This window comes from Pristiophorus japonicus, chromosome 24 (assembly GCF_044704955.1).
Source record: "Pristiophorus japonicus isolate sPriJap1 chromosome 24, sPriJap1.hap1, whole genome shotgun sequence".
In the NCBI taxonomy this organism is placed as follows: domain Eukaryota; kingdom Metazoa; phylum Chordata; class Chondrichthyes; family Pristiophoridae; genus Pristiophorus; species Pristiophorus japonicus.
Genome location: NC_092000.1, coordinates 4,686,541 through 4,698,391, shown reverse-complemented (window position 1 = coordinate 4,698,391; position 11,851 = coordinate 4,686,541). Strand labels below are relative to the sequence as shown.

General features: G+C 53.1%; 1 protein-coding gene across 1 annotated transcript in view; it reads right to left on the bottom strand.

Annotated features, from left to right (window-relative positions):
- Window positions 1-1,004: 1,004 nt before the first annotated feature.
- The window catches only part of man2b1 (mannosidase, alpha, class 2B, member 1), a 15,278-nt gene continuing 4,431 nt past the window's right edge, over window positions 1,005-11,851 (bottom strand). Inside the window, exons 4-11 of the mRNA XM_070867166.1 lie at window positions 11,168-11,286; window positions 10,237-10,338; window positions 9,139-9,226; window positions 8,857-8,937; window positions 6,792-7,028; window positions 4,745-4,894; window positions 2,416-2,518; window positions 1,005-1,408 (exon numbers count right to left, since the gene is read on the bottom strand). Coding sequence (XP_070723267.1) covers window positions 1,305-1,408; window positions 2,416-2,518; window positions 4,745-4,894; window positions 6,792-7,028; window positions 8,857-8,937; window positions 9,139-9,226; window positions 10,237-10,338; window positions 11,168-11,286 — 984 coding nt within the window. The 3' untranslated portion in view covers window positions 1,005-1,304. The remainder of the gene's footprint in view (window positions 1,409-2,415; window positions 2,519-4,744; window positions 4,895-6,791; window positions 7,029-8,856; window positions 8,938-9,138; window positions 9,227-10,236; window positions 10,339-11,167; window positions 11,287-11,851) is intronic.

Here is an 11,851-nt window from a genome sequence, read left to right as displayed (position 1 = left end):
TAGACGCGACTTTTATTTTTGAAGCATTTTGCCCGTTTCTTTTCAAGAAGGTTACCCAGGTGATGCAAACCACCGGATCTGGGCCGAGACAGGTGTGGCCTTCAGGCCCAGCCCAGCAGTCTCCCCCATTTCCGCCAATACTGCCCAAGTTCAACACCTACCTTTTCTAAATCCATTTTTAATCATCTACAACATTACTATTGAAAGCTCCTATTTGCGTGGTTTACAATCACACCAGCAAAGAGCATGGAAACTTACTGCACATCGTGGTTATATATCTGAATTATACAGGTTTTCTTTGACTACACTGTCCTGACCGAATCTGGCGCCAATCAGTTTGGCCGTATCAAGTAAAGGATCTGTTCTCAGGAGAGGGAGACCTCCTACTGAACAGTTTGTGTATGTCCTTGAATTGTGGCAGCCTTTGAACAGTTGCTCCTTAAAAAAAGCTCTCTTTAGCGGAGATGCGCTGTACAGTTACAGGATTGTTCCTGGCCAGAGACTGGAGTGGGACAGTGTTGCCTGGGGACAATTACTTGATCTGTTATCCTGCAAAAGGTCAGCCCCACACACACGTCTGTACAACACAAGGCCAGAAGAATCCTTCTGGAGGGTGTAATTCTCAGCTTTCAGTGTGGGGCAGTGGGCTGGGATGGAACCAGTAAACCAGCTAACTGAGTCTTGCTTACCGAGAAGGTGCCGAACACCTCGTCTCTTTGTACTCTGCTTCCGCGTGCTCCCGACAAACAGCGGAAGGAGCGCACGACAACACAAGCACCCCACACACACACACACACACAGCCATCCCTCCAACCACCGTCTGCCCCTCCTGTGACAGAGACTGTCGATCCCACATTGGTCTCATCAGTCACCTGAGAACTAATGTTAGTGTGGGAGCAAGTCACCCTCGACTCCGAGGACTGCGTCCTATTTGCCCACTGCAATCAAAAGGAGACGGGCGCGAAGGCGGCTGGTTAGGGCAGCAATTGTATTCTGTGCTGAAATCAGGCAGAGTTGCCGTACCCGTTTTATTGACAGAACAGTGATTGACTGACGGCTTTCAGATACAAACGGTGAGGGAACCACATAAAAGGACAGGCACTTGTCAGCACGGAGCGAGTGGACAGTGTCACTAAAGGGCAATATCCTGAAAACGATTAAAAGGCCAGCAGAATCAAACCTGTCGCTCAACAACACTGTCCTTGTGTAAAATGCCCGATTGGCCCGGCTCAGAATGCCGTGTGCTTGCTGATTGTCCAGCTCGCTCATCCCTGTAGTATTCCCGGTTGTCCCAGCTCGGCCGCTTAGCGCTGCCGCACGTGAACGCGGAATGTGCGGATCTGCATTGGATTGAAAAGCACCGAGTGCGGGGAGCGATCTTTGGAGGGAGCCTCGAGGTCTTCCGCTTCTGAAAGGGGCAGAATGTAGCATCGGAATTATTGCATCGAGTTACATGCTCAAACAGGCCATTCGGCCCAACTAGTCTGTGCCAGTATTTATACCCAACACCTGTCCCCCTCCCACTCCATTGGCCTCATCGTGGCTTCAGTATATCTTTCTATTCCCTTTTCTCGCATGTACTTGTCTGGTTTCCTGTCGAAGAATCATAGATATTTACAGCACGGAAGGAGGCCATTTCAGCCCATCGTGTCCGTGTCGGCTGACAAAGAGTGCACATCCAAGTACTTTTTAAAATGTGCTGAGGGTTTCTGCCTCTACCACCCTTTCAGGCAGTGAGATCCAGACCCCCACTGGGTGAAGACATTTCTCCCTGGTTGTTGAGCCCTCTGCTAAGGGAACTCGGTCCTTCCTATCCACTCTATCCAGGCCCCTCGTAATTTTATACATCTCAATGTCTCCGTTCAGCCTCCTCTATTCCAAAGAAAACAACCCCAGCCTATCCAATCTTTCCTCATCGCTAAAATTCTCCAGGCTTGGCCACATCCTGGTAAATCTCCTCTGCACCCTCGCTAGTGCAATCACATCTTTCCTGTTTTTGAAAGCATCTAAGCTATTTGCCTCAGCTGCTTCCTCAGGACTCTTACAGCTGCCGGAATCTTTTATCCATCTGTCTGGGTCCAAATATAGAGGTGAAAGGGCATCTCTACTCAACTGGCACTCGAGGGAAGAGTGGGGGGGAGGGGGGAGAGGGAAGGGGGAAGAGGGGAGGGGAGGGGGGAGGGGAGGGAAGGGGGGGAGCCCTGTCCACAGCTATCGCCCAGGGTGTACAGGCTCCAGGGAGAGGGGGCCGAATGGACAGCAGCACCAAGACACTGTCAGCCCGTCTTGCACCTGTCCCGGGGGCCGTAGAGCAGCACCTCCACGTCCCGCTCTCGGAGGAGCCGGGCCCTGAGGCGAGGGATTAAGAAAAGGAGTTGTGTTCTTGACACACAAAGACTGCAACTCAGGACCAACCTTGCACCGTTTTCCAAGTAAGCCTGGACATGTCGTCTTTCCGCTGGTTGAACCCCAGAGACATTTCCTCGACTGACGTGATCTCAAATGCAGAAAATAAATTCTGGAGAGAGACACACACAGAGAAATCAGAAATGCAAAAGGCCATTCTTACACAAAGCAAGGCACTCACTTCAATCTTTATTTTACTTTCCTCCCTTGCTAGGGTCCAGTGTCACAGGCCCTGGCCACCCAAAGGTCTGTCTCCGAGCATGGTTAGTGAGCATCGGCAGACATTCGACCATGAGTGGCATCCTAGTGGGAATCCTGTGGGCTCATGCAGGTGTGTGACAGACTCCACACCAACACTGGGTGGAGCTTTACTGCCACAGATCATTAAACAATGGGCCTGACACACACACACTCCCCAGAACCTCCATCTTCCCCATAGCTGTGCTATACAACACAGACCTTCCCTTTCTCACCATCTACAAGGCACAAGTCAGGGGTGTGATGGAACACTCTCCACTTGCCTGGGTGAGTGCAGCTCCAACAACACTCGAGAAGCTCGACACCACCCAGGACAAAGCAGCCCACTTGACCGGCACGCTACCCACCACCTTCAACACTCACTCCCTCCACCACCGGCGCCCCCTGGCTGCAGTGTGCACCATAGCAACTCGCCAAGGCTTCTTCGGCAGCACCTCCCAAACCCGCGACCTCTACCCCCTAGAGGGGCAAGGGCAGCAGGCGCATGGGAACACCACCCCCTCCACGTTCCCCTCCCAGTCACACACCATCCTGACTGGGAAATATATCGGCCGTTCCTTCATCGTCGCTGGGTCACAATCCTGGAACTCCCTCCCTAACAGCACTGTGGGAGCACCTTCACCACACGGGACTGCAGAGGTTCAAGGCGGCGGCTCACCACCACCTTCTCAAGGGGCAGTTAGGGATGGGCAATAAATGCCGGCCTTGCCAGCGACGCCCACATCCTGAAAATGAATAAAAATAAACCTCACCCCCCAATACACAGCCTGTATCTCAGTTCCCCCAACACACAGCCTGTATCTCAGTTCCTCCAACACACAGCCTGTATCTCAGTTCCCCCAACACACAGCCTGTATCTCAATTCCCCCAATACACAGCCTGTATCTCAGTTCCTCCAACACACAGCCTGTATCTCAGTTCCCCCAACACACAGCCTGTATCTCAGTTCCCCCAACATACAGCCTGTATCTCAATTCCCCCAATACACAGCCTGTATCTCAGTTCCCCCAACACACAGCCTGTATCTCAGTTCCCCCAATACACAGCCTGTATCTCAGTTCCCCCAACACACAGCCTGTATCTCAGTTCCCCCAATACACAGCCTGTATCTCAGTTCCCCCCAACACACAGCCTATATCTCAGTTCCCCCAATACACAGCCTGTATCTCAGTTCCCCCAATACACAGCCTGTATCTCAGTTCCCCCAATACACAGCCTGTATCTCAGTTCCCCCAATACACAGCCTGTATCTCAGTTCCCCCAACACACAGCCTGTATCTCAGTTCCCCCAATACACAGCCTGTATCTCAGTTCCCCCAATACACAGCCTGTATCTCAGTTCCCCCAATACACAGCCTGTATCTCAGTTCCCCCAATACACAGCCTGTATCTCAGTTACCCCAATACACAGCCTGTATCTCAGTTCCTCCAACACAGCTTGTATCTCAGTTCCCCCAATACACAGCCTGTATCTCAGTTACCCCAATACACAGCCTGTATCTCAATTCCCCCAATACACAGCCTGTATCTCAGTTCCTCGAACACACAGCCTGTATCTCAGTTCCCCCAACACACAGCCTGTATCTCAGTTTCCCCAATACACAGCCTGTATCTCAGTTCCCCCCAACACACAGCCTGTATCTCAGTTTCCCCAATACACAGCCTGTATCTCAGTTCCCCCAATACACAGCCTGTATCTCAGTTCCCCCAACACACAGCCTGTATCTCAGTTCCCCCAATACACAGCCTGTATCTCAGTTCCCCCAATACACAGCCTGTATCTCAGTTCCCCCAATACACAGCCTGTATCTCAGTTCCCCCAATACACAAGTACAGGTGTGTACCTGATTCCCCGCCCACACTACCAGAGCCGGTGCAGGTGCAGTGGAGAATTGCCTTCATTATCCTAACACGCTCTTCCCGTTATAATTCCCAGCTAACCGAAACGAGGATATATACTGAGCTCCACGGGCTTAGCGCAATTAACGCTTCAGGACGTTTGGCGCGAGCTCCCCTCGAACCATCCTCCCGGTGGACTTTGCCCGCTCGGTCGCCACGTACAGCGGACAGGGGAACTTACCGCCAGATCCACGGTGACGGGCTTCGAGTACACGCTGCTCTCCCCCTTTTCAAACTGGTGCTCCAGGCGTAGCAGGACGGACTGGGAGTCCCACTGGGCCAGGGTGAGGAGGTGGAGGCTGTGGGGCAGCTCCTCCTTCAGGGCCGAGAACTGCGAACGGCAGCAAAACAAGGTCATGGGAAAACATTATTCCATTGTATTACTGTAATGTTCCTTCTGTAAAAAAAAATCCAATCAGAATAAATCACGTGCCCAATTAGTTTAGTGTGGTAATTATCACTTTACAACTGCAACCAATTTAGAATTCAAAAATATTAACTCAAAAAACTTTTTTTTTTGTACACAATCGATACAGAAAGCTAAAGAAATTTTAAGAATTTCCCCCATTTTTAAATAATTTCCATGTACATGGATATGAGTAGACCATACAGGGAAATTTACAGTACATTCGGTCCCACCGCTCTGTGCCGGGGTTTATGCTCCACACCAGCCCCCTCCCACCCCTCTTCATCTCACCCCATCGACACACCCTTCTATTCCTTTCCCCCTCGTGTGTTTATCCAGCCTCCCCTTAAATGCACTTGTGCTGCTTGCTTCAACGACTGAGTCAGCCAAACGGCCACCTTCCGTGCTGTAAGTTTATATCGTTCTATGGTACTCCCTGTGGCAGCGTGTTCCACACTCTCTGGGTGAAGACATTTCTCCTGAATTCCCCCATCGGTGACCGTCTTTTATTGATGGCCTCTAGTTTTGGTCTGCCCCACCAGTGGAAACATCTTTCCTAGTTCTACCCTTCCGTGATCTTAAAGCTCTCGAACAGCTCAACCCCTCAGCCTTTTCGGATGATACTAAGTTGGGTGGCAGTGTGAGCTGCGAGGAGGATGCTATTAGGCTGCAGAGTGACTTGGATAGGTTAGGTGAGTGGGCAAATGCATGGCAGATGAAGTATAATGTGGATAAATGTGAGGTTATCCACTTTGGTGGTAAAAACAGAGAGACAGACTATTATCTGAATGGTGACAGATTAGGAAAAGGAAAGGTGCAACGAGACCTGGGTGTCATGGTACATCAGTCATTGAAGGTTAGCATGCAGGTACAGCAGGCGGTTAAGAAAGCAAATGGCATGTTGGCCTTCATAGCAAGGGGATTTGAGTACAGGGGCAGGGAGGTGTTGCTACAGTTGTACAGGGCCTTGGTGAGGCCACACCTGGAGTATTGTGTACAGTTTTGGTCTCCTAACTTGAGGAAGGACATTCTTGCTATTGAGGGAGTGCAGCGAAGGTTCACCAGACTGATTCCCGGGATGGCGGGACTGACCTATCAAGAAAGATTGGATCAACTGGGCTTGTATTCACTGGAGTTCAGAAGAATGAGAGGGGACCTCATAGAAACGTTTAAAATTCTGACGGGTTTAGACAGGTTAGATGCAGAAAGAATGTTCCCAATGTTGGGGAAGTCCAGAACCAGGGGTCACAGTCTGAGGATAAGGGGTAAGCCATTTAGGACCGAGATGAGGAGAAACTTCTTCACCCAGAGAGTGGTGAACCTGTGGAATTCTCTACCACAGCAAGTAGTTGAGGCCAATTCACTAAATATATTCAAAAGGGAGTTAGATGAAGTCCTTACTACTCGGGGGATCAAGGGTTATGGCGAGAAAGCAGGAATGGGGTACTGAAGTTTCATGTTCAGCCATGAACTCATTGAATGGCGGTGCAGGCTAGAAGGGCTGAATGGCCTACTCCTGCACCTATTTTCTATGTTTCTATGTTTCTTTTCGAAAGAGAGACCCGTTTATTCTTTCCTGATCGGTATAACCTCAGTCTGTATTTGCATCGGAGACACTTCAAAGTATTAACCCCCAAGATATAACGCACATGGCAGAGAAACGTTTTATTAATGATAAGTATATAATCGAGTGAATATATTGCTGCTGGTGGGAAGCCCAGGGGCCAGGCGGTGGTGCTGTTTTGGAACTCGCTGCTGTTGGGAGTTTTCCCCTCCTACCCTGCCCTCAAACGCTTCCAGACCCATGCTCCGACTGTCTTACCTCGGCGACGTGGCTCGGGCTGGAGCTGTAGGGGGCTGCTGGGCCCTCGGCCAGGACGGCCCACGGGGCCATGTGCTCGGCCTCAGCGTGCAGCCTGTGCAGTTCGGCCGAGGCCTCGACAGTGTCCACGAAGACCAGGTGCCTCCCGCGCACCACCAGCCCGCGCCCGTCGTACCCCGGCTCCGACAGCGCCTCGCCCACACCCCGGTCATCGTCATGCAGCAGCCGCCGGTGAACCTGTAGCGATTAGCGCAGGGGTTGAGTTCCGCGGCAACGGCTGGGAGCCAGGGACTGGTCACTCAGTCGCCGGTTCCCCACAGCAACAGTCGACCAATATCGTTAGCAAGTTCACCACAACACTGAGCTCTTAACTTCCGGCAATTACAACAACAGCAACGTGTATTTATATCGCGCCTTTAATGTAGCGAAACGTCCCGAGGCGCTTGACAGGAGGGTTAGGAGACAAAACAATTTGGCACTGAGCCACATCAGGAGAAATTAGCGCAGGTGACCAAAAGCTCGGTCGAAGAGGGAGGTTTGAAGGAGCGTCTTGAAGGAGGAAAGAGAGGTAGAGAGGTTTAGGGAGGGAGTTCCAGAGCTTGGGCCCAGGCAGCTGAAGGCACGGCCACCGATGGTGGAGCGATTATAATCAGGGATGCTCAGGAGGGCAGAATTAGAGGAGCGCAGACATCTCGGGGGGGGGGGGGGGGGGGGGGTTGTGGGGCTGGAGGAGATTACAGAGATAGGGAGGGGCGAGGGCCATGGAGGGATTTGCAAACAAGGATGAGAATTTTGAAATCGAGGCGTTGTTTAACCGGGAGCCAATGTAGGTCAGTGAGCACAGGGGGTGATGGGTGAGTGGGACTCGGTGCGAGTTAGGACACGGGGCAGCGAGCACAGGGGGTGATGGGTGAGCGGGACACGGTGCGAGTTAGGACACGGGGCAGCGAGCACAGGGGGTGATGGGTGAGCGGGACTTGGTGCGAGTTAGGACACGGGGCAGCGAGCACAGGGGGTGATGGGTGAGTGGGACTCGGTGCGAGTTAGGACACGGGGCAGTGAGCACAGGGGGTGATGGGTGAGCGGGACTCGGTGCGAGTTAGGACACGGGGCAGCGAGCACAGGGGGTGATGGGTGAGCGGGACTTGGTGCAAGTTAGTACACGGGGCAGCCGAGTTTTGGATCACCTCTAGTTTACGTAGGGTAGAATGTGGGAGGCCAGCCAGGTGTGCATTGGAATAGTCAAGTCTAGAGGTTACAAAGGCACGGATGAGGGTTTCAGCAGCGGATGAGCTGAGGCAGGGGCGGAGACGGGCGATGTTACAGACGTGGAAATAGATGGTTTTAGTTATGCTGCGGATATATGGTCAGAAGCTCATTTCACGGTCAAGTATGGCACCTAGGTTTTGAACAGTGTGGTTCAGCCTCAGACTGAAGTTGGGGAGAGGGATGGAGTCAGTGGCTAGGGAACGGAGTTTGTGGCGGGGACCGAAAACAATGTCTTTGGTCTTCCCAATATTCAATTGGAGAACATTTCTGCTCATCCAGAACTGGATATCGGACAAGCAGTCTGACAATTTAGAGACCATGGAGGGGTTGAGAGAAGTGGTGGTGAGGTAGAGCTGGGTGTCATCAGTACATGTGGAAACTGACTGCGTGTTGTCGGATGATGTCGCCAAGGGGCAACATGTCGATGAGAAATAGGGGGGGGCCAAGGATAGATCCTTGGGGGACACCAGAGGTAACGATGCGGGAGTGGGAAGAGAAACCGTTGCAGGTGATTCTCTGACTACAATTAGAGAGATAAGAATGGAACCAGGCGAGTGCAGTCCCACCCAACTGGACGGTGGTGGAGAGGTGTTGGAGGAGGGTAGAGTGGTCAACCTATCCGTGTCAAAGGCTGCAGACAGGTCAAGAAGGACAAGGGATAGTTTGCCTTTGTCACAGTCACAAAAGGATGTCATTTACAACCAAATCCATCACGTCCAATTTCACCTTTAACAGTACTGGTACTTGACTGCCAATCACTCGCCCTGCCACAGGGAACAATTGAAGAGAGATTTACCATTAGCTCCAGAGAACCATCCTTGATACTGCTCCCTCCCTGTGTTCGGTCAGTGAGCACAGTCAGCTGAACCTTGCCGTCCTGAGGAGAGATCACACACACACACACGAGGGCTGTATTCCTTGGAATTTAGAAGGTTAAGGGGCAATCTGATTGAAGATTTCAGGATATTAAGAGGACTGGATAGGGTAGATAGATATCACTAAAAACAGCTTACCATAAACAGGGGGCTTACTCCTGGGGAGACAGTGTGGAATTAAAGTCAAATGAAAATAGTTTTACCTTTATGTAAATACGAGTGTTGACAGGATAGTAGTTCCCAGCCACGGGCTCGGTTTGATTCAATGGCCACGTTGCTCGATAATCTCTCCTGGAAACAAAACGAGTAATTACAGAGGGCAGCGCAGCTCAGTGACCACAACTGTACCTCCCCCAACACAACCCAGAATTAGTGACCCCGACACTTCACTTAACTTCCGGTCGTGGACAGTTTCAGAGCCGACCGTTTGTGGAATGTGCTGCCGGCAGCTCAGCGCTCCCGGACTGGAATCTCACAATCCCACCGCAGCGGGAGCTTACGTCACACGAGCGGCAGTACTCTCGCCTCTCAACACAAAATCCAGGCTGGCACTCCCCAGCACAGTACTGAGGGAGTGCCGCACTGTCGGAGGGGCAGTGCTGAGGGAGCGTCGCACTGTCGGAGGGGCAGTACTGAGGGAGCGCCGCACTGTCGGAGGGGCAGTGCTGAGGGAGTGCCGCACTGTCAGAGGGGCAGTGCTGAGGGAGTGCCGCACTGTCGGAGGGGGAGCACTGAGGGAGTGCCACACTATCAGAGGGGCAGTACTGAGGGAGTGCCGCACTGTCGGAGGGGGAGCACTGAGGGAGTGCCGCACTGTCGGAGGGGCATTACTGAGGGAGTGCCGCACTGCCTGTCTTTTGGACGAGACGTTAAACCAACTCTCTCAGGTGGATGTAAAAGATTCCACGGCACTATTTTGAAGAAGAGCAGGGGAGTTCTCCCCGGTGTCCTGGGGCCAATATTTAATCCCTCAATCAACATCACTAAAACAGATTATCAGTTCACTATCTCATTGCTGTGTGTGGGAGCTTGCTGTGCTCTAATTGGCTGCCGTGTTTCCCACATTGCAACAGTGACTACACTCCAAAAGTACTTCATTGGCTGTAAAGCGCTTTGAGACATTGAGGTTGTGAAAGGCTTTTTAGTGCATAACTGGTTTTGTTTGTCAGTTGCCAAGTGGTTTTTACTGAAGCTGGTAAGATGGTGAAACTTCAGGGGCTCCCTCACAGCACACCTAGTGGTCAGAGCCTGTGACTACACTGTTACGGTTTACATACAGGATTCCCAATCTGTGTTCATACCTCCGGGTGAGGATCTCCCTCCCGTTGGAATCCGTGTAGAAAATTCCGTCTGTTTTTAACGGCGTGTCAAAGCGGCTGATAACTTCCTTGCCGATCTTGTCTCTGAAGTTTGGGAGGGAAAAGGCAAACAGGAAGTTAAACTTGCATGTGATGCCAGTGGAGGGCACAGGGACAGAGATACTGTTTCCCTAGAGTAGGGGAAAAAAGCAGTGAACGGCCGATACAGCCCCGCAGCACTTTACATGGGGCTCGACTGTGTAAAGATGGTTGTTACGGTGAGCCCTGATGGGTATGTGCACTGTATAGCGCAAGACAGAGACATGCCAACCAGGGCCTCCCACCCTGACCCCATGTCTCATTCTCGCCCTGACCCAGTGTGTCCAACTCAATCTCCAGCCCCCAGGGTGACGTACGACTAGTGGTATCTGGCCCCTCCGTCTCCGGGGGCCCCCCCTCTGTCTCCAGGGCCACACACTCCCCTTCCGCCCCCCTCTCCGAGGCCCCCTCCCATTCTGTCTCCAGGCTCCACCCCTCTGTCTCTGGGGCCCTCCCCCTCACACTGTCTCCGGTGCCCCTCCCCCTCACACTGTCTCCAGGCCCCCCCCCCTCTCACTGTCTCCAGGGCCCCCCCCTCTCACTGTCTCCAGGGCCCCCCCCCTGCGCACTGTCTCCAGGGCCCCCCTCCCCTCTCACTGTCTCCAGGGCCCCCTCCCCCCTCTCACTGTCTCCAGGGCCCCCCCCCCTCACTGTCTCCAGGGCCCCCCCCTCTCACTGTCTCCGGGGGCCCTCCCTCCCCTCACTGTCTCCAGGGCCCCCCCCCCCTCTCACTGTCTCCAGGGCCCCCCCCTCACTCTGTCTGTCTCCGGCCCCCCTCCCCCATCCCCGGGCCGCCCCCTGCCCACCCCCCTCTGTCTCTGACCCGGGTACTTACTGCGCTGGAATTGGCCCGACCGTCCATTCAAGTTCAACAAAGGTTTGGTTCCTGTAGAGTCGCACAACCTGTGAGCACCACGATGAGATGTTTTGATAAACTTCCTGAAATAAGTCAGTCTGGAAAATGGATGAAAAGAAAGGTTTATTTGCTGACATGCATTCCCCCCTTCCGGTTGATCGCTGAATACCCCTCGTGCGATCGCCCCTCTCACAGGCCTCACACCGTCATTGGGGCATTAGCAGTGAACCCAGAATCTCACTAAACCTCAGTTAGAGAGGTGCGGAGAATGGATCGATGTCACCAGAACATCCTTCAGATTGCGGCCGAGTGGAGGGAGCTTTACTCTCTACTTAACTCGTAATATGCCTGAACCAGTATGTCCCACAGCAGACACTCAAGCAGAAAATCTAGGCCGCCGCACTGTCGGAGGGGCAGTACTGAGGGAGCACCGCACTGTCGGAGGGGCAGTACTGAGGGAGTGCCGCACTGTCGGAGGGGCAGTACTGAGGGAGCGCCGCACTGTCGGAGGGGCAGTACTGAGGGAGTGCCGCACTGTCGGAGGGGCAGTACTGAGGGAGCGCCGCACTGTCGGAGGGGCAGTACTGAGGGAGCGCCGCACTGTCGGAGGGGCAGTACTGAGGGAGCGCCGCACTGTCGGAGGGGCAGTACTGAGGGAGCGCC